This window comes from Eleginops maclovinus, chromosome 16 (genome assembly GCF_036324505.1).
Source record: "Eleginops maclovinus isolate JMC-PN-2008 ecotype Puerto Natales chromosome 16, JC_Emac_rtc_rv5, whole genome shotgun sequence".
NCBI lineage: Eukaryota > Metazoa > Chordata > Actinopteri > Perciformes > Eleginopidae > Eleginops > Eleginops maclovinus.
The window spans coordinates 7,038,476-7,060,223 of record NC_086364.1 but is presented as its reverse complement, the minus strand read 5'-3'; the positions used below and the strand labels follow the sequence as shown (position 1 = coordinate 7,060,223).

Here is a 21,748-nt window from a genome sequence, read left to right as displayed (position 1 = left end):
CGGAAATGTGTGCTGGCTTTACATTGCCCTCCTGGCAACGTCCCGCCCGCGTGACACGTCCCAACGTATCGTCCGCAATATACACCTCTGTGTCTGTGTATTCAGCAGGATGTCTGCAGGAGGGACTTAGAGTTGTTGTTTATATAATACATATAATCAGTGGCGGCTCCTGACAAATTTCTCAGGGGGGGCAAAAGTTGTGATGATGGCTAAGATGACCCATTCAATGGGTAAAATAATAATAAATAAAAGTCAGATAGCCAGCTTTACAGTGTCACATCTCATTGTTTAATTTGGTTTTCAACCACTAGATGCAACCCCAGACATAAAATATACAATACATTTGGTTCCACAATAAAACACACATTAACAGATAGTTTGTCATCTAATAGTTTGCCCTTGAAATCACTTTTAGCACAGTCTACAATTTATAGCCATCATGGATGCCATAGCAATAATCAAATCAAATTATACTATAATCAAAACTGTAATTAATCAAAATTTTCCAGAACATATTCCATTTACCACTATACAGTTTACAGGTTTAGTAAAGGTATAGAAAACCAACAGACCCAACAGGCATGACGTGCATGCTGCTGATTCTGTGAAACTGAATCATTTACTGAAAGGGGCGTGTTCAAAAAAATCACGCATCAGTGCGTAACTGCGTATGACGAAATCACGTTAGGGCAAGCCCCCCCGGAGCCCATAGAAATGCATTGTATCGTTCGATTTTTGAAAAAACGAGTCTCAACATGTAAGTCTATGAGAGCGCCTGGGGCGATTTTCAATCTGACTGATATCGCCCCAAGGGGGCGGGGCTACTGGTTGGACAGTGACATCCAGGCTGCTGATTGTCGCAGCGATATTCAGGCTGCTGTTTGGACTATACTATTAAGACTTAGACCGGCAAAATAAACTCTTTTCTCTCTTTTTTTTTTTTTTTTTTTTTTTTTTTTCGTTTGGCTTAAGGAGGGCGGTGCACTATCGCCCCCTATGGGCCAGCCGCCCCTGCATATAATGTCTCTGTTCTAGCGGTAAACACTGAGAAGTGTTTCAGAAATAATGCTGGATGTGGTTTGGAACATAATATGGCGTTTAATCACGGCAGTGTTCAGCTGAGTATCTTCTCCCGGTAGAAACTTCTCTCTTCAGACAGAGGGCTGCATGCGCTCCAAAGGGGCGTGGCCAGCTTCAGCTCAGCTCAAATTTAAAGCGACAGTCACAGAATCAGCACTTCAGGAACAGGGCTGAAATAGAGGGGGATGAGGCATGCTACAATGGGGGATCTGTTTGGTATTTTGAGCAAAACACTTCACAGACAAGTTTTGTATAGATATTACCCTTCAAATATCGCATAACACGTGACCTTTAATGCATAGATTAAAATTCCATTTAATATTATATATGATTCTGAAATGGGGTGTTTTGCCGCTAATACTTTGTCTTTTACTACATTTATAGTATCTGTAATTACATTGAAGTAAAAGCTTTTAATACTACGATAGTTACAGAGCTAATTGCGATCTACTGGTTGGTACTTTTATCCAATTTGATGTAAATATGTTATGGATGCACAATTTGGATTTTCTTAGCTGATACTGATACCTGATAATCACCTGCTTCAAAGATGAGGGGTTAGGGACACAAAATTAGCTCCATTAGGCAACCAAATGCTAATAAAATGCAATTAGAAAATAGTAGATTTGGATCTTGATCTTTAGCTCTTGATAGACAAAATGCAGTTTGCACCCTTTCTGCTTCTCACAGCCAATACCGATAAAACGTATTTTCAAATATTTGTATTTAAAAAAAAGAAGTTGATAATTGTAGTTTATACACACCTGATGCCAAAGTGTAGCATGTATCAAGCATGTACAGTATAATCTAATACAACAAAGCTCTGAACTAACTTAATCTAATTAACATCAAAAGGTTTAACAAAAAAACAGACTTCTGACCTTTTTCGTTAATGTTTTGCTTTTTCCTTCTGTGTCTTTTTTGTTTTGTTTGGCAGATCACAAAGCAACTTGTGTAAATGTGCGTACCGTCCCAAACTGCACCAGGGTCTGTAGATTGATCTGGCTTTGTATTATGAATTATCTGAATAAAAAAAGCATAATATCAGACGTTTATAGTTATTGGTTGATACATTTTCGGCACTTTGTATATATAGCATGCTTCCTTTAAGATAATTCAGATGCTCCATGATCACTAAGACAGACCCTAGGTGGGAACGACCCCTGAGGATGTATAAAAGTATAAGAAGGTTTGAGGACTTATAGGAAATTGTTATATTTCATAACCTTCTAATTCTTGCAATTTTACAATGTCAATGCTGGCAGCCCAATCGAGACAGGGGAAAGGTGTATAAGATTTTAGATGATATTCAATAATCTGGGTAGTTTTAAAATAAACGTACCTTTACTCGTTGTTTCCTATAGATGTGTTTCTGGGGGATCTGTCTGTCAAAGTTCTTAAATTAATAACATCCACCATTTTGATTTTCAATCTGCCTGATTGGAACATCCCTTTTATAAGGCCATGAAATATTCACTCACTGTAAGCAATTTTTATTCCAAAAATATTATCTTTAAATGATTTGTATGTTCTGGATATAAAGCTAGGAGGCAGCTGTACAACCTGCACTAACCAAAGAGGATATCTGTCGATGAACTAACGTACAAAATGTATTGTGTATTTCATGTAAAGAGAATAGCCGACCAGTAAAGTAAAATCTGCTGTATTTACACATATAGTGGTATAAAAGTAGTACTGATAACAAAAGCAGGAAATAAATATTACTGGCTGAGAGTCTGTGAAGTGAAGGAAAGACGCCATGAATGGAGAAAGAACACTAACTGATTGTCACATCTGCTGGGGCCATCTTTTCGCCAAAACTCCCCCAGCTTGACTCAATTTCAAAATAAAAGCTTTACAGAGATGTACAAAAGCTGCCCGATGGAGTCAGAACTCAGAAAGTGTTTTGATTCCCAGGAATAAGGAGCTTGCACAGAAGACTTGTTATGTTGTATCTGTGTCATTGTCCATTATCCTTTAATCTAGGAAAAAACCTCACATGTGTCAGTGAGTCCTGTCACTTGTTCCAGGCAATGACCTCGTAGAACAGCGCCTTGATCATTCTGGCCTCGTAGGTGACGGTGTTCTTGCCGATGTGGGTGTGGGTCTCCTCCAGAGGCTGCTCGATGATGGCGGTGACCTCCTTACCGTACACTACAGACGAGACACACTGAGGTTAGCTCACACTGAACACATACCTTTCTTTACTTAAGTCCTATTTCTTATATTGTAAAATCCAAACAAAGCTACTTTTATGCACCCTTTTTTTTCTGTTGTTATCACTGTCGTTTAATACAAACATGTAAAAAAACAACTTGTTCTGAGCACCAGCTTCACTAATATATGAGAACAAATATAAAACTTCAACAAAAAACAAGGAGAAAACTATGCTCCTGTCAGCTGCAGTCAGAAAGTGGTTATGAATCCACATTTGATGTGTTGTAGGTCGTATATCTTCCCCAAAAGGTCTGCCTCCTGCACCCACATTCCTTTTTAGAGTTCTTCATAACAATCCCCTGACCTTGAGAAAACAAAAAGTTGTTGCAGAGAAATCTGATATTTGTTATGTCCTAAGTCCACATGAATACACCTGTTTCACAAGAAGACACGCTTCAGTATCTCTAGATAATAAATGAATAAACCTGTAGATAATGGCATGAAAAACTATAGCTCTTTATATTCTTAAAGGCGAATAACTGTTTGCAGAATATGAACTGTAAAATCCACAGAGATCAGGACAGAGCTGCTAACATTAGCCTGCGCTGACCCAGCTCTTGAGCAATGTGCTGTTGTGAAAAAAAGCGTTTCTCTTTATGTCACCTGTGTTAGGGAATATTTTGGGTGTTAGCCTTTGACATAGTTCATCATTTTCTCCTTCCTCTGTCTCTTTTCCCATGGCATAGGTCTTTCGGCCTTGGGGTTGCTGTAATCTCACTTAAGGAGGGGCAGCTTGTTGATGCCACTTTCTGACCGAGCACAAGCTACCATGAGATAGTTATTGTTCAGGGACGTCTAGAAGCCCTTCTTATCTGGAACGTAGGTGCTAGTTAGATTTAGGATCCATATTTGTTTAGTCTCACTGATGAGGAATGTTGATTATACATTCTGAACTAGTTAAAACCTCGTATTGTAGTAGAGTTCTTTAGAATTGGTCGGGCTACCGCTGTGTCAACTCGTGGCTGCAGCACATGTCTTGTCAATTCTGCGGCCGCTAACTTCATTATAAACCTTCAGTGTTTGCCCTCAAAGTTCCAGCTCTCCCCCATTGCTCCAGAAGTTACCATCACAACCCACAAACTGATGTAGCTAAATAAAGATGGCTGACTTCTGGAAGTGGAAGTAGTGTGAGGTTACTACTGTGAGCTAGTTAGTCAGACATGCTCACTGTCGCTTAGCTAAGAAGAGAATGATAGTCAGTATACAACCAATATGGACCTGATGGTGATGCTGCAGAAAATATCCAGATAGAAGCTGACTTCCAAAATTCATTTAAAAGTCATTTAAAAACTGAAATGTGAAAGAATATGGATCTCTGCTCGGATAAATAGTGTGTGTTGCAAACTGAAACATCAAGTATTGTCCCAGTGGGCCAGCACTTTTGCAGGTGTGTTTGTGTGAACGCTGCTTACCCTCGCAGTGCTCAAGGAACTGGATACACTCCTGTACCACGGTGTCCCTCAGCATGACCATGTGTTTGGACATGTTCTCCAGCAGGGAGAGGAAACAGCGCTTGGCGTAGAACCATGTGTCCGTTCCCAGCTACACACACACACACACACACACACAGTAAAAAAATCTTTCACCAAAGTAAATATTGGATCAGTTTTCCACAAACCACATTCTGGCACTAAAAATATTATTTTCCGAGACACATTTTCCAGTTTTTCTGTATCCGCCACACACTTACTCAAAATCTGGCAACTCACCTATGTCTACATTTCAAGCTTACTTGTGTTAATATGTCTTAAACACATGGTTATGTTTTTGGACAATATATATTTTGTTGTTGTCACTGATAGTGTAATAGGTTCACCAAAAAGAAATAGAAGAGAATTAAGAGGACGGTGAAATAGCACGGGGACAACAAGATTCATCCTTGGCTGAGACGTGGTTTTATATACAGCCCCAGAAAAAATTAAGAGACCACTCGACATTTTCCTTAAATCTTAATTCCTACATGTTTGGCAGCCATTCCAGTGTCTGTTGGATTCCAACACAGAGAAAAATTGCCAGTGGTCTATAGAATAAAAAAATAAATAAAAATGGAACTCAAAGAAAAACCTATAAATAGTAAAACCAGAGAAATTGATAATGCTGAAGTGGTCTCTTCATTTTTTCCGGATCTGTATATTAAAAACTTAATGACACCTTTGTCATATTAAAGTTATTATACTGACATAGCCAAAAGATCACCTCATTGCAATTCATCCTGCAAACTGATGTTTTCCAATTTAAATTATTTTTCAAATCCACACGCTAACAAGTTTGAAAGCACTGTCGCTTTTGTCCACAGGGGGCGCCAGAATAAAACTAAACTGGTATTTGCTTTAATGTTAGTAGAAGCTAGCGTCTCTGTTTTGGTTGTATTAATGGTTGGTCTTTACAGAAGGATCTGTGGCAGTGAATTCTTCCTTCTGTTGGAAGGAGTTCAGACATGATGGTTCGATTAAAAGCTTGAAGTTGTAGTGGCTCCACATTCCTCTCTGATGTCCCTGTGAGTGTGAGTCTATGGTGGTGATTTGTATGAGGAGGAGAGGGGGGCTCAGGACGACAGCCTGTGTTCTCAGCTGGAGCTTTTAGTGGACTCAGCTGCAGCCAGAGCCTGATGTTGTGACTACAGATCAAAAGGGACTCTTATCCGGGAGGGCTCAGATGGTTCCTTTTGGTTTCAAAAGAAATGATGCCTGCACTTTAAATTGGACGTTTTAATGCCGAGCACTTTCTTGGAGTTGTGTTCATGGTCCGTGTATCATTCATCAGTACTGCTAGATGCACAATAAACAACAAAATATTTGCCTTAAAAATGTGCCTTGAATGTGATCTGTTTTTATTACATTGCTTAGTTGAGTACTTGAATCCGACTGGTCAATTTTTACCTTTCAGAGGTTGTTATTTTTCGCTAACAGACCGCTGATAAGGAGAAAAGACGGTTGCTAAGGAGAATAGACCACTGCTTCGCGTCAGTACTCTGGCCAACCTCTCGATATGTTTTCTTTTTCATTAATGACTGTCTCACACATGGCCCTTCATCCCTTACTCAAAACATTTGCTACAAACTTTCTAAAAAAAGGACCCGGGGAAAAGTTCAATGGCTGACCTTCTTATTGTAAGGCTCCAGACTCTTGATGACACGAGATATGCCGAAATCGTAGTTTCCCTTAGCACAGTACAGTGTCCTGAAAAAAACAAACAGAACAGTAATACTTACAAAAAGGTCCTTTGTACCATTCTATAATATGTTGACATCCCCTCCTTTTTCTTCCACCTTGAAAGGAAGTCGCTAACCCTTAGCTCAGCTGATGTCATACTGGCAAGGTTAATCTGCTGGAATGATCTTTGGGATACGGTTAAAAGCTTCAGGAAAAGCTAATAATCGAACCGTGAGTTGTTAGATTTATTTAACAGATGTGGATTATTGTTAAAAAGTAACAAAGTATCCTTAATTATAATTTCATTTAAAACAATGTAAACATCTCAACGTCTGGCCAAATGTTATACAGTATGTTGATAAACCAAGCTGCTGTGAGTGCCTGCTGCTCCTTTATTTAAAAGAATATATGAACTGCTGCATATAGGAAAGAAATACCTGAAATAAACCATCATTTGCTCAGATTTCACATAAATTTGAATATTTCCTTACTTTTTTTATGGCATATTTGTCTCTATATTCATTAATGATAGAATGTATTAGACAATGCCTGATGTGTTTATCTGATAATAAACACTTTCGTCGCAAGTTTATAAAATTGTGAACTTTATAGTAAAGGAGTCTTTTTTTTATTCCAGGGCTACAATTAGTTTTTCGAAGCCAGTCTAATACAAACTAAAAAACATGCAGCACCCACCCGATGACCAGGTTGACGATGCAGAGGTGGAACACCTTCATGTCGGGGTCGTCGTAGGATATCTGCTCTTCCTCCTTTTCGATCTTCCTCATCAGCTCTTCAGCCTGAAAGACAACGAGAGGCGGGGAATAAAGACTATTCATACTGAAGATAAAAGATTCAGAGGAGTGATAATGGTGCTACATATGTTGTTTCCATACAGAGACAAATAGAGTAGAAGTTTAAATATTCCCTCTGAAGTACATTTTAAAAAGTAGTAAAAATAGAAAAAGGTGTTCTACTACAGTATCTTTGGTTAAATTGTGTTCATCTCTGTGTACAGTACCTCCTCATTCTGGCTGGTCAGGATGTAGGACACACACAGGTTAGCCAGGACCACAGCGCTCACATTCAGGATCTACAATGGGACACACACACACACACAAACACACACATTTTAAGTTCATTTTACAAGATATTTCCAGCACTCAGATCTGAAAAGAACTTCATAACCAATCCAGGGTGCGTGCGAGTTCCCACAAACTGATTTAAAGGTAATTTAGAATAGAAAATGATTAAAGTGTCATTTTTCAGTGAGGAAAGAAAACCCTCAGCTGAGGGACTGAAGTTCCCTGAAATTGGACGAAACTCATCATTTTCAGATGTCAGAAAACACTGCAAACAAAAACAAAAATAACCCACACAGCAGAAAATAATGACACTGATATCATGCACAGATGTGAAGACACAGCAGAGCTGCTCATCTATTTTTACCGAGGGTTTGCACTTGCAAGGACACTCCTGAATGTTACACTGCTCCACCTGGACAAAAAGGTAAACTGTCAACGATTAGTCCTGACCTTGGGCTGATTAAATGAATTGTGTGCATTTTAACTTCAAAATACCATACTCTTGTAAAGTGTCCTGTGTTTACGATGGACTAGTAAGGCCATGAAGGTCATATTGGGAGGAAAATATGGAGATTTAATTCCCAATCTCCAAAAAAACTAAGAAAAAAACTAAAACAAAGAAACTAACTATGAGTTTGTTTCCCTCTAATGTATGACTTTATTATCTCGAAACATTTTGGAGTGGTTTTCTTGTACTTTTACCAATTTCATGTTAGAAAAAAATCCAAGTTTGTTTCTTGTATTTTAGTAATTTTTTACGGTATTGTAGATAGGCATTATTTCTCAAATAATCAAAGTCTCCCTCCTTACATGTATAATAATAATAATAATAATAATAACAATAAATTGTATTTATAAAGCACCTTTCATTGCTTGAAAATAATCTCAAAGGGCTACAAGGGGTTTAAAAAAAACCCAACCACTCATAGCTTAGTAATGTTCCACTGGAGGTTGGCTGTTGTTATTGTGTCCAGCCGACGAGGGATTTGCAGGATAGTGGAGCATTGTCCGGGAAGGAGTCGGTAGAAACAACCAACATAATCCGTGCAAATAATAGAATCGTTGCTAAAAAATAACTAAAATTGGCTGAGAAGGAGAAGCGGCAACAGACCGTGCCAGCGTCCTCTCCATGTTCTTCATGAGAACTCACATTATCGTAGTGCTTCTTGACGATGGGCTCGTAGAAGCCGATGGCATCCTTGTACTTGTTCTGCATGAAGAGCACGTGGGCTACGTTCAGCTTCCAGGTGTCGTCCTCGTTGCACACCTCTACGGACTTTCGGAAAATCTTCTCAACCATCTGGTAGTTCTCCCGGTTCCAGTAGATCTTGGTCTGGGCCATCAGCACCACGATGTACCTGGGAAACAACCGGGGACAGATAAATGTTGGGGATGGAGGTTGAAAACAACGGGTCGGGATTAAGAAGAAAGGGCTGGTGCGGAAATACTAATACATCTCTTTAGCTAAGAGGAGTTACAGTGGAGGAAATAAGTATTTGATCCCCTGCCAATTTAGTTAGTTTAGCCACTTACAAAGAAAACAGTCTGTCAATTTAATGGTAAGTTTATTTTCAGTGAGAGACAGAATATCAACAAAAAAAAAATCCAGAAATGTAGATTAAAAAAAAGACATACATTGATTTGCATTTAATTGTGGGAAATAAGTATTTTATCCCCTTGCAACCAACAAGATTCCTGGCTCCCACTGACCGGTTAAATATGTCCTCTATCTCTAAGAAAGCACTCCTGATGTCAACTCGTTACCTGGATAAAGACACCTGTTCACAGTCAATAAATCAGATTACAACCTCTCCACCGAGGGTAAGACCAGAGACAGGTCTTGTGGTCATGGTGGAACTAATGTCCAATGACATCAGGGACAAGATCGTAGACCTGCACAAGGCTGGAATAGAAGACAAGACCACCAACAAGCAGCTTGGTGAGAAAGAGACAACTGGTTTGATTATTAGAAAATGGAAGAAGCACAAAATGACCATCAATCGTCCTCGGTCTGGGGCTCCACCATCTAAGATCTCGCCTCTTGGGCTATCAATGATCATGAGAAAGGTGAGGGGTCAGCCAAGAACTACAGAGGAGGGACTTGTTAATGATCTGAAGGCAGCTGGGACCACAGTCACCAAGAAAACTATTGGTAACACACTGCGCCGTAATGGATTCAATCCTGCAGCGCCCCTGCTCAAGAAGGCACATGTATAGGCCGTCTGAAGTCTGCCAATGAACCTCTGAATGACTCAGAGAAGGCTTAAGAGAAAGTGATGAGACCAAAATCAAGATCTTAGGCATCAATTCGACATGTCGTGTTTGGAGGAAGAGAAATGCTGACTATGACCCCAAGAACACCATCCCCAGCATCAAGCACAGAGGTGGAAACATGAGGCTTGGGGGGGGGGGTTCTCTGCTAAGGGGACAGGGCAGTTCACTGCATCGAGGGGATGATGGAGGGCTATGTATCGGACAATATTGGCTGATAACCTCCTTCTCCTAAAGTATGTTTTGCAAGGGGATCAAATACTTATTTCCCCCAATTAAATGCATATTAAATTATATCTTTTTTTAATGTACATTTCTGGATATTTTTGGATATTCTATCTCTGTTAAAATAAACCTACCATAAAAACTACAGACTGCTCAGTTCTTTGTAAGTGGTTAAACTAACTAAATTGGCAGGGGATCAAATACTTATTTCCTCCACTGAATGTAGTGAATTAGTGAGCTAAATAGAAGCTGAGGGTTAAATATTAATATATGTTTGTGTGTGTCCTCACTTCTCCTGCATCAGGTCGTAGTCATGCAGAGCTTTCTTCTGAGCTTCATCATCCCGAGCCAGCCTGGCCTCCTGCACCTTACAGGAGAGGACAAAAACAACACTCAGCAAAAACAGCAAAATCCACTCTTCATAATGTACGCAGTGTTTCCTGATGACTTGTCGTACACATTAGGCAGATTACTGGTTGAAATGTGTCTTGTTGTATTAAGATATGAGCAGATACGCATGCGTACAGAACAATGCATAACAAATGATGAAGAACAAAGGAGGAAAACCACCTGCTTGGCCATTTTCCGCAACTGCTCCGTCAGTTTGCCGTTCATTTCATCAAACTTCCTAAAAGCCTGGGGAATAAACAGACAGTTTATTGATGGACGAACAAACACACAAAAAAACTAAATTTAGAGTAAATTACAAAATGAAAAGGTTGGCTTTAGCCCAGATAATATAATTAGATTAATATGCTTAAAGTAATTATGGGGTGACTTTAAGCAGCTTTTATATTTACCTTAAACCTTTTTTCCATAACAGGTTGTTTTGAAATCCACACTTTCCAACATTTAGCTAAGATGTGCTTCTTGGAATTTTAAAAAGTGCAATTTATATGTAAATAAAACTTAAAATTAGTTGTTTTTTATTGAGTTATCACAGTGTTCTCCCTTTTAGCAACAGTACATCCTCCACCTTGACCCTCAACACCGGAGCCCCTCAGGGTTGTGTGCTCAGCCCTCTCCTCTACTCCTTGTTCACGCACGACTGCGTGGCCACACACAGCTCCAACACCATCATCAAGTTTGCTGACGACACGACCGTCATCGGCCTGATCACAAACGGTGACGAGGCGGCGTACAGAGAGGAGGTCAGAGCCCTGACATCTTGGTGCCAGGACAACAACCTCCATCTCAACATCAGCAAAACAAAGGAGCTGATTGTGGACTACAGGAAGAGGCAGAGAGAGGCACACACACCCATCACCATCGACGGGACTCCTGTGGAGAGAGTCAGCAGCTTCAGGTTCCTCGGACCTGACATGGACACATCACACCAGGGTCCTATCCAAGACGGCTCGACAGCGTCCTTTAATGTACCAAGAACATTAAGGGACGCTGAATGCCCTTACCAAAACCATCCTCCCTGAAGGGGTGCTGCAACCTTACTGTTCAAATGTAAATGAGGTTGAACTTCCGCAGGCTGCGGAAGTTCAACATTGACTCCAGGATACTCTGCAACTTCTAGAGGTGCACCATAGAGAGTATCCTGACTGGCCGCATCACCGCCTGGTATGGCAGTTGCACCGCCCTCAACCGTAAGACTCTACAGAGGGTGGTGAAAACTGCTCAGCACATCACCAGGACGGAGCTGCCATCCATGGAGGACCTCTACACCCAGCGGTGTAGGAAGAAGGCGGGTAGGATATTAAAGGAACCCCATCACCCCAGCAACAATCTGTTCTGTCTGCTGCCGTCTGGCAGACGGTACCGCAGCATCCGGACCAAGACCACCAGACTCAGAGACAGTTTTATACCACAGACTAAAAGACTGCTGAACTCCTGAGCTCTGTGAATGTCTACTCACATCTGTTTATAGTACACACATACATATATATATATATATTATACACATCTGCCATACATATCTGTTTATAGTACACATATCTATATATTATACATATCTGCCATATACATCTGCTATACATAATATATGCATCTGTCCATACCTCCTCATTCAACAGTGTAAAGTATTTAAATACTCTCAATGTATTCCACATATGTATATATTTTACATCCTCAAATCTTTATTGTTGTTATTGTAAATATTCTTCTCTCTTTTTGCACTATTTTATTTATCTCATTCGCACCATGTATGTTGAGTTGTTGGAGGAGCATGGGACATAAGATTTTCATTGCCAACATATACGCTGTATCTGCTGTGCATATGACCAATAAAACCTTGAAACCTATAAACCTAGATACTATCATTTAAAGAAAAGTTACATTAATGGTGGTTTGACCTGTTGGGGTCAGTGGAGCAAGCTTTCAACACAAATGTGACACATTGTTAATAGTGTTATGGTGAATGTGTGTGCTTACAATAGCTCAGTGCTGCTGAGGTTGCTGGGAATTACTGCAAGCATACAAACAGCTTTGATTGTAAAAAAATAAATAAATGTTCAGTACCTCCTCTGGTGCTGTCTGGCACGTCAACAGGGCATCAAGAAACTCATACATGTACTGGAAAGGAAAAACAACAACAGCATTTTTTATTTGTTCACACACACAGACAGAAAATGAGAGTTCCTGAAGTGTGAATTAGGACCTGAAAACACAAGGATTGGTTCAGAGTGTAACTTACCGGTGAGAGGAGCTTGTATGTGAGATGGGCGTTCTCTGCCAGGACGTCAGCAGCCAGGTCAAAGTACTGAGAATGAGAGAGAGTCCATCAGTGACATTAATACGTGTGTGTTTTCAGCTCTTTCCACTAACACTCGCACCACATGACTCCAAATCCTTTTCAAAACAGTGCTACTCCCCGCACGGACCCTCACTTTGGTCGTATGGAGGAAAATGCTGACACCTGGAGTCCTGGAGTTTAATGATAATTCCCTGTATCATGAAGATCTGTTTAATCTAGTATCAGTATTTTTAATATTTTTTTAAGTAGAGATCAAACTCTGATAATTTGTTAAAGGGCCCTGAATGGAAGTGAACTTTCCTTTAAAAAATTCTCCAATGACATCCCCAAATGATAGAACAGTATTTGGCATCATGGCTGCTGTTATCGGTTTAGCTGAACTGTATTTCTGTGCCAAAACACAATCTTATTTACATTGAAAACAGAATTTTTTGGTTTTAGCATAATAAGTATTTGCCTCTTTGAAGGATGACGGTAGTGTTTGTTTGGCAGGCTCAACATATAGTGAGAAATGAAATGAAACAAACCTTTAGGGGAAAAAACACATTCTTGTCAATCTGCCACAGACTGGGTGGGAAAGTGCGGTGCAATAATTACGTTCAGAAGCCTTTGAGCAAACAAGAATGAATTTCTCAAGCGTGCTTAAAGCTAGAGTGGATCCATTCTGTGATCTTTCAGGTGCATGACGATACCCCTGCAGCCTGTGAGTAAAGTACCTCATGTTTGCAGTAGAGCAGCAGCAGGTTCCCAAAGGTGACGGGGGGGAAGGAGGGTTGCTGCAGCAGGAAGGCCAGCTTCTCAAAGCCCTCCGATGGCTCCGTGTCCATGTTCACCAGAGCTTGGTTGTGGAGCGTCACGGGGTCCAGCTCCTGAAAAAACACACACAATACATCACAATAAAACACTATAAAGTACTGAGGTCTAAGAACTGGGATTTGACAATGCTGCCTGTATTAAGTCAAAAAGAACAAAACAACTTATTATTTTTAAGTATGAAATAAAATGTTCTAATATTTGTACTGTTCTATACTTTTCTTTGGTTTTACTACTTACTTTCAATCTGGTATTGAAATTTGGATTTGGTATAAGAATTGGAATTAGAATTTGGAACTTCCAGTTGAAATTGGAATTTGAAATTATAACTTGGAATAGGAATTTGGAATATAGATTTGGAATGTGGAATTGAATTTTGGAATTACAGAACTTAGAATTGGAACTACGAATTGGAAATTTGAAATAGGATTGGAATTACAACCTAGAATTGGAATTTTGAATTAGAACCTGGAATTATAAATTGGAATTTGGATTTGAACTTTGGAATTGGCATTTAGTATGTGGAATTTTAATTTGAAACCTGGAATTGTCATTTAGACTGCTGCATGCTTTTATAACAGGCACGACAAAGCAGAACAATTACATTACATTACATTTGACTAAGTTTGGTTAATTTCTTGGAAAGCACTTTTGAGTGAATAAACACAATTTGCATTATAATTTAAGTTTTATTGATTGACTGATATAAGAGTTGCAAATAACAGTGGATAAGTAAAAATACATAATATTCTGTATCCAGTCTCAGATTTGTAGATTCTCTGCTTTGTGTCTGTTTGTTCTCATGTTAAAGTGAATATCTTTGGGTTGGGACTGACAAACCGCAGTACCATTACACTCCACTAGGGGGCACTGGTTGTACATTTCTCTCACTGTATCCCTGGATAACTGGACAGTGATGACATTTCAGAGGCAGTTCCAAACTTGGTCAAGGACGGTACCCCCTCTGTACATTAATGTAAATGAAGCAGTCTGAAGACAGTATAACTATTCTCATTACCTCCCTGTAAGCCTTCACACCTCTGCCTCTGTTCTAATGTTCTATTCATCTCTTTTAACTGCAGGCTGTCAGCGGGCAGGTCCAGGCACCACTAACTCACATTACAGAAGAAAATATCACGCCTAGCCAAGGGGCACACACACACACACACACACACACACACACACACACACACACACACACACACACACACACACACACACACACACACACACACACACACACACACACACACACACACACACACACACACACACACACACACACACACACACAGCAGATGTGAATGGCTGATGACAGTTACCTCCTCTGATCGGGGGGGCATGTCTGTCAAAGCCTCCTGAGCTCCTTTCACTGCAGGGAAGCAAAGGAAAACAAAACAGAAAAGGAAGCAGTTGGTTTTAGTCTTTTACAGTCAGTGTGTCTACTACTTAATTTAATTTAATTAAACTCACCTTCACATTCAGTCTTATTCCTCAAGACACTCTAAGAACTTGTCATGAGACTGAATTCCCTACATCACTTTGGACCCGCCTCACTCTATTGGACACCCATTATCTACATTAGCTTTACTATTTCTTTGTGAACTGTATATTTCTGACACTTTTGTAATTACTACTTAGTGTTGAAACTTCAAAAATATCATGCTCTGTTTGTTTTTCTTTTGCTTTTCTTTAAGTATGACCATTGATATCTAACGGGATTTATCTTTATTAGACAAGTTTGGCTTCTAAACTCTCCTTCAAAACTATCTGTCTTTTAATAGGTGTGTACTGTAAATATGCAAATAAATACATACATAAATAACTAATCAAAACTTAAAAGGGGCCATATGGGTTTTTCTTAAGGACAAAAACAAGTTAATATCTTTGTTTTAAAGATATGTATCCTTAAGGCTTGACAGATCATAGACGCCATATCTCTGGATATTTAAAATCCATGTATCCAGCTTATAGTCTTCCTCTTTCATGCATCCTGAAAGCATCAGTAATAGGCAGACATTTTTCCCCAGAACCCTGATGATACTTCAAGTAGAATATAGTAAATGAGGTTCACAAAGCAATTAAATAGTTGAAGACTGGCAATACATGAAATAACTGTTGAATGAGTTATTATTTCTACGAGAAATTAAGGTTATTATGTGAACACGAAGCAACGTTGTTCATCCTCCTGCTTGTATGCTCGTTACATATTGAGAGTCCGAGGCTCTGAGGGAGGAGCTTACAGTTCTTCAGCTGGTATTCGATGGCCGCTTTGAGGTTGAAGGCTTCGATTAGGACGGTGTGATGCAGCACCAGCGTGTTACCCACACTGTGCACGTCGATGCCCTCAGTTGTCATCCCCACGCTCAGCTCTGGTAACAAAAAAGATTTGTTGTATGATCATCGAATAATATAAGAAGACTCGTGATTCCATTTTTTGCTGAATTAACACACATGGAATAATGACAGCTGTAGTTTTACCTGGATGCTCTCTGATGCCTCTCTCGATGATCTCTCCGATGAATTTGAGGGCCTGAGCGTAGTTCTTCAGGCTGTAGTAGCACAGGGAGATGTTGTATGACAAAGCTGAGAAAGAAGGGAGCAAAAAATAATAAGATGAAATTGAAATGCTTCTTTTAGAGAGGATTTCAAACCCAATCTCGACTTGATAGCCTACATTTCTCTTGTCATATTATTTGCCTCCACTTTTCCCCTTCACGTTGTGCTGCTTTGATTAACTACTGCAAAACATTTTGACGCAAAAGGGATATCAATCATTGTCAAACATGGTGTAAATTTAATCTGGAAATGGCACCAATAAAATACCAAGCAATGGGTTTATAGTGGGACGGTGGTATGAGGCCCGTTTACAAGTCCAGTAAAGTAAATGCTGCACTCTCGCAAATGTGGGCTCAAGACCTTGGAGTGGAGATAGATGAAGCTACAGGGACAGTAATATGGGAGAATACTCATAACATATCTATGTAATAGAGCAAAGACACTACTGCCATTCCCCTTAAGATATTGGCTCATCTCAGAAATAAGACGGACTGAAAGAAGTGGACCCTCGGGAGGTTTTCATTTACACTATTTGGACCTGTGCACACATTTAGGACATCTAAGTGAAAGTACTTTCACAATTAAATGTGATCTTTTTACAATAAAGAAGTATAGTTGAATCAAGCAAAGACCGCCTCACCTACAAATCAAGGGGATTTGGGAGAAAATGCACATAAAAGCATCTTACAAAATGAGGCTGGGGTCTGTGGATAAGACGTAATAGATGCATCATTTATATTAAATATACAGCTCCGGAATAAATGAAGAGACCACTCCACATGTTTCTTAAATCTTTATCTCTGCATGTATGGCAGCCACTCCAGTGTCTGTGGAATTCCAACACAGAGAAATGTTGTCAGTAGTTTATAGAATACAATAAAAAATAAAAATAATCATTTAACTCAAAGACATACCTATAAATAGTAAAACCAGAGAATCTAATAATGCTGTAGTGGTTCCGGGGCTGTATGTTACAAAAATCATTTACTTTAGCGGCTCTTAAAGAACACATGTGATGCTCATTTTCAGAGTTAATATTTTTTACATTTTGTGCCTCTACTGTGACTTGTCTCATGTTTAATGTTCAAAAAACTCTTTATTTTCCTCATACTACCTTTGCTACAGCACCTCTTTTCAGCCCAGACCCCAGGCTCTGTTGTGATTGGTCAACCGCTTAGAGATGTCCTGCCCCTTAGCCTATCATGTAAAATGTGTTGGAGCACTAGCCAATAGCAGCACAAGTTTTATAGAGTGAAGTTAATATTTAATGGGAGGAAACAAAGGAGTCCAATGGAGCTGTTTCAAGCGGGGGGGGCGGGGGCGTGTGTGGGAGAGAAACATCCTCCATCAGGTGGGAACTGTGGGATTTTATCCTTTGTAGACCATTTACATGCACAAAAACATATACAGTAGCACACTGCAGGAAAATGAAAACTAGAAAAAGCTTAATACGACCACTTAAGGAGTCAATTTATTATTGTGTGATTTCTTTCGCCTTTAAAAATCATGTTATCAAACCACTTCAACACTCCCAAAGTGTTGTGAAACTAACTTTTTAACCGCCCAGTTGTGGCTGGACGTAATAACTACATACACATGTGGTGCAGTATTGTGTAGCAGGAGTCAGTTAAAGTGTATACATGTTTAGTGTGTGTGCGTGTGTGTGTGTCGGTGTGTATTTGATAACTACCTGGCACGTATCCCAGCACTTGAAGGGCAGACGTGAACTTCTTGCAGGCCTCCTCGTACTTCCCGTCCTGGTAAAGCAGAGAGCCCATGTTGTAGGCGTAGTCCGGGTCTTCCTGGGGAAGCTGCTCCAGCAGTGACTGTACACACACAAACACACACACATAGTGCAGAGAGTGGAGAGTGAATGCATGGATGTGTGTGTTGGCAGCAGATAGTGATGATTTAAACTGCCAAACCTGAATGGTATATAATTCATATGCATAAACAGATAATGTGAGAGCCCTCGTCACCTTGGCAGCAGAGTAATCTTCCTCACAATATTTGATGCAGGCTTGTAGCTTGACCATCTGTGGAAGAGAGAAAAAGAAAGGGGGGGGGGGGGCGTAAAGGTAAGTGCTGGTTTGACATTGTGGCATAAGAATTGAGCAATACAATTAACTACCAACTGTAATCCAAACACCTATTCTTCATTTTTATCATCTTCAACCAGTTTTTTTCCTGTGATTAATTCACATATCTTCTGTGGATGTTACATCATGTTTGTACTTGATCAATCATAATGATATAATTACCCTTTAGGGAACATAAAATGAAAAAAAATCTGTTTTGAGTTAATGTGCACGTGCATTTGGGTATCCGGGTAGGGTACCAACGTGCATATGCCTTTATAACATGTGATAAAACTAGATTTAGACTTTAATCTTCCTCTTGTATCACATGCAGGCTCATTAAACTATCTCCAACTAAGACTTCTTTTTCAATTTCTTTTCAGAAGTCAGTCAGGGCAGTCTGTTTTTTTTTCTGGAAAATGGTCACTAACTTTGTACCTCAATTTGACTTCACACCCAAATTTCTTGTTAATGCAAGGACCTTTATCAGTAGGTAATAGGCTTGATTTCCATTGTGTTACTCAACAGCGACACATCAATGTCTTAATAGACATGGGGGGTGACAGGCAGTCTTAAAAGACATTAATCTATGTCAACATTTTTGAGATTATTACTTTAAATTCCATATGAAATCAGCATTATTTTGAATCCTGGTAATAACAAATGTTTCCAGTTGCTGGGCTGTACACTGCTTATTTTATTAGGTGTGCATTTATGGCCCATATGTATTTGTTAGAGCAGTTCTGCTGAACAACTGCTTCCAGTCATAGAATGTGTGTAACAGATGGAGGAAGCAGAGTGAAAAATTCAGGGTAAATAAGGTGGTTTTGTTCTGAAATGGTACATTTGATGCAGTGATGGTGCACCTGGAGCCAAATTCCATTAAAAATGCAGTGAGTCTTAGTGGAGCTACATACAAGTTGGCATTTAATAGAGAGAAGGTTTTTATATCCTCTTTTTCTTTCAGCTTAGCAGTGCGTACATGCTGTACCTTGATGTGACTGCTGGGGTTATCTAGCACGAAGGAAGCCTTTGTAGCCTCAGGGTAAGCACCAGCTTTGTAAAGAGACTGGGCGTAGTACACCTTGTACGCCTCCACCTCTGGGTGCAGCTGGGTGAGCTGCTCGTAGCACTCTGCAGAGTTGGTGAAATCCTGGATGTGATAGTAGCAGTAACCCAGCAGAGAGAGTGCTGCCCTGGACTGTGACACAAAGGGAAGGATGAGGGAGTGAAACTGACGAACTTCTGCAGTGTGTGTTAAATAAGGGTGTGTGGTTAAACAATAAAAAACACCAATATTTTTTTTCACAAGACATAACAAAGCTGAAACACACCAGGAAGTATGATAGTGTCAAATGTACTTTTACCTTTCAAAAACAATAGGTTTAAATCATAAGTTAGCTGGTAATATAAATCAGTGTAACCCATGTTTTTTAAATATGAAGTCACAAACATTGCCATTATTATGGGTTGATTTGACAATTATTTTTTGAATCATCGTTTAATTGTTCATTTGCTATTTGAAAATACATTGTAGTAACAAATCAAATCCTGAAGCCAAAGGTGACGTCTTTAAATGCCTTGGATTGTCTGACAAACAGCTTAAAACTTTGAAGTCATTCAGACTACAACTATATTTTTATTAGCCATTATTATGCATTGTTTTCGCCATTGACTGGTTTATGGTATGTCAAGAAAATGTCCAATAAACAGAGAGAAGCAGAAAAACACAAATTAAAGAAGCTGGTCAAAGTATAATACGGCACCAAAAAGGGCTAAAATAATGATCATAATATTAATAGCAATTCATTTTTAACTCAATGATTAATGTACTATCATTTCAACTATTTTACAATAAGAGCTTTAACCGGTTTTCCAATTTAAATTAAATGTAAGAAAGTAGATTCTTGTATTTCTAAGTCAATTCATTTACATGTCATCCTTTTTTATAAAATAGATCTATATCTATAGACATCCTGAAAAGAAATATTCTCTGTTTTTTATTTTAACAGGCAGTTATGAAAAACTGGATTGTTTTAAATGTTTCCAACTCAAAACGAATAAATCCCTGAAGCAAAATAAATGATAACGTTTAAAAAGCTTTCAGACGGTAACATATTCATATCAATAGATGCTGAAACATATACAATTTCACTGTAAAAAATATGAAGGTAGAGGAGTTTGAAGAAGGAGAAGGAATACTTGCTCAGTTAGAATTTAAAGAAAGGATTTACTCAGAACATTTGTATATTGGTTTAGCACATATTACAGGAACCCTTACCTTAGTGTGTTTTTGAAGTTGGCCGTTGAGGATATGGATTGCTTCCACATACTGTCCGTCTCTAATCTGTAGCGTAATGTAAACAGACAAAAACACAACTAAAATTCAACTTGTATTGAATGATTTGCTGCTAGTCATTTTAATTTTCTGTCGAATTTCAAAGCATTCCAGCGCAATTCGGGGAAAGTGTTATGGGTGAAATGTGCGTTTGGGTTATAGCTAACCGTTATAGGTTAACATAGAAACACTAAAACGAATGGAGTTTGGGTTAAAGCTAACCGTTATAATGATGCTAGCTTACCACTGAGCTTGAAAGCTAACATCGTCTTTAACAACAATATTCTCACCAGTTTGTATATGGTAGCCGTATACTCTCCGTCTTTTATAGCTGCCATGGCTTCCAATAAGTAGTTTTAAAGATAGACCATTACTTCCAACAGCTTGTGTTCACCAAACCTAAAAAATAGAACATCGAGTTAGCTTCTGTAGAGTGGACGGATGGAACGCATTTGAGCTGTTACTAAGCAACGGAACAGAACGGAAGTGAAACATTTGACAGACGGGTGACACAGCCAATCATAGAGGATAAAGTTATGCTGGCCAACCCTCCATTTTTTTCACCCAAATCTTTATTTAGCAGTTGAGCAGAGAGATACAACCAGCTACACTTTTATGTAACATCATGTTTTTCTTCAAATGTTACTCACAATTTCATGCAGGTTTTTTAAATTATCTTACCAGCATTTATTTTTAGAATTAATATATATTAATGTAACTATTTGTTAAACAGTGGATATAATCCTCAAAAACACAATAATTGAAATAAACAAACTATTTTTTTCAGGGACACTAGACAAAACACGCAGTAAAAACATACATTTCCTCTAGGAGATAGAGATAGTAATTTGCTACAACCTGCCTATTAATATCTGTAGTGGGCCTATTGGAGTGTGTGTGATTATTTTCTAATAAGCACCAAATCCTTTAAGGCACACAAATTTGATTTGGGGCTATGTCAATTTTTTTTTTTTTTTAATATGTTGCATTTCAAGCAAAAGGTAAAAAGGCCAAGGGTATTTTCTAGTTTTTTCTTTCTTTCTTTCTTTCGTTCTTTCTTCCTTTCTTTCTTTCTCAGCACAAGCACATTCTGGTAAAAACCACCAATGATCTCGTTAGCAGAGTCCAGGCACGATGAGATCAACATAAGTACAAACAGGATAAACTGACCGAGGTGCTGGAGTTTTGCCTCAAACCTCAACCACACTATGCTGACCTCCAGGACG

General features: G+C 39.1%; 1 protein-coding gene across 3 annotated transcripts; it reads right to left on the bottom strand.

The window, feature by feature from the left end:
- Positions 1 to 222: 222 nt before the first annotated feature.
- ift70 (intraflagellar transport 70) lies at positions 223 to 20,999 on the bottom strand. Of its 3 annotated transcripts, XM_063903664.1 has the most exons (20): positions 20,813 to 20,999; positions 20,466 to 20,531; positions 19,176 to 19,385; positions 18,086 to 18,142; positions 17,797 to 17,932; positions 16,029 to 16,133; positions 15,791 to 15,919; positions 14,870 to 14,919; positions 13,451 to 13,603; positions 12,675 to 12,740; positions 12,500 to 12,553; positions 10,601 to 10,666; positions 10,321 to 10,397; positions 8,685 to 8,892; positions 7,471 to 7,542; positions 7,146 to 7,249; positions 6,398 to 6,476; positions 4,710 to 4,839; positions 3,080 to 3,234; positions 223 to 2,103 (listed from the first exon to the last, which is right to left on the bottom strand). In XM_063903664.1, the coding sequence occupies exons 1-19, from the start codon at positions 20,858 to 20,860 to the stop codon at positions 3,098 to 3,100; spliced, it is 1,947 nt and encodes a 648-aa protein (XP_063759734.1). In that variant the 5' UTR covers positions 20,861 to 20,999; the 3' UTR covers positions 223 to 2,103; positions 3,080 to 3,097. The 3 variants fall into 3 exon arrangements, with proteins under 3 accessions (XP_063759734.1, XP_063759732.1, XP_063759735.1); XM_063903662.1 differs by lacking the exon at positions 223 to 2,103 and having other exon boundaries at positions 2,558 to 3,234; XM_063903665.1 differs by lacking the exon at positions 223 to 2,103 and having other exon boundaries at positions 2,558 to 3,234; positions 10,321 to 10,391.
- Positions 21,000 to 21,748: the final 749 nt, after the last annotated feature.

What these genes read in the sequence shown, in the direction of transcription:
- ift70 (XM_063903664.1), bottom strand. Translation starts at nt 20,860, where the DNA reads ATGGCAGCTATAAAAGACGGAGAGTATACGGCTACCATATACAAACTG. An exon ending in CGGCTACCATATACAAACTG is followed by an intron (nt 20,532 to 20,812) that starts GTGAGAATATTG and finishes ATTACGCTACAG; the next exon opens with ATTAGAGACGGACAGTATGT. An exon ending in TGGAGCCTTACAATAAGAAG is followed by an intron (nt 4,840 to 6,397) that starts GTCAGCCATTGA and finishes GTGTGTGTGTAG; the next exon opens with CTGGGAACGGACACATGGTT.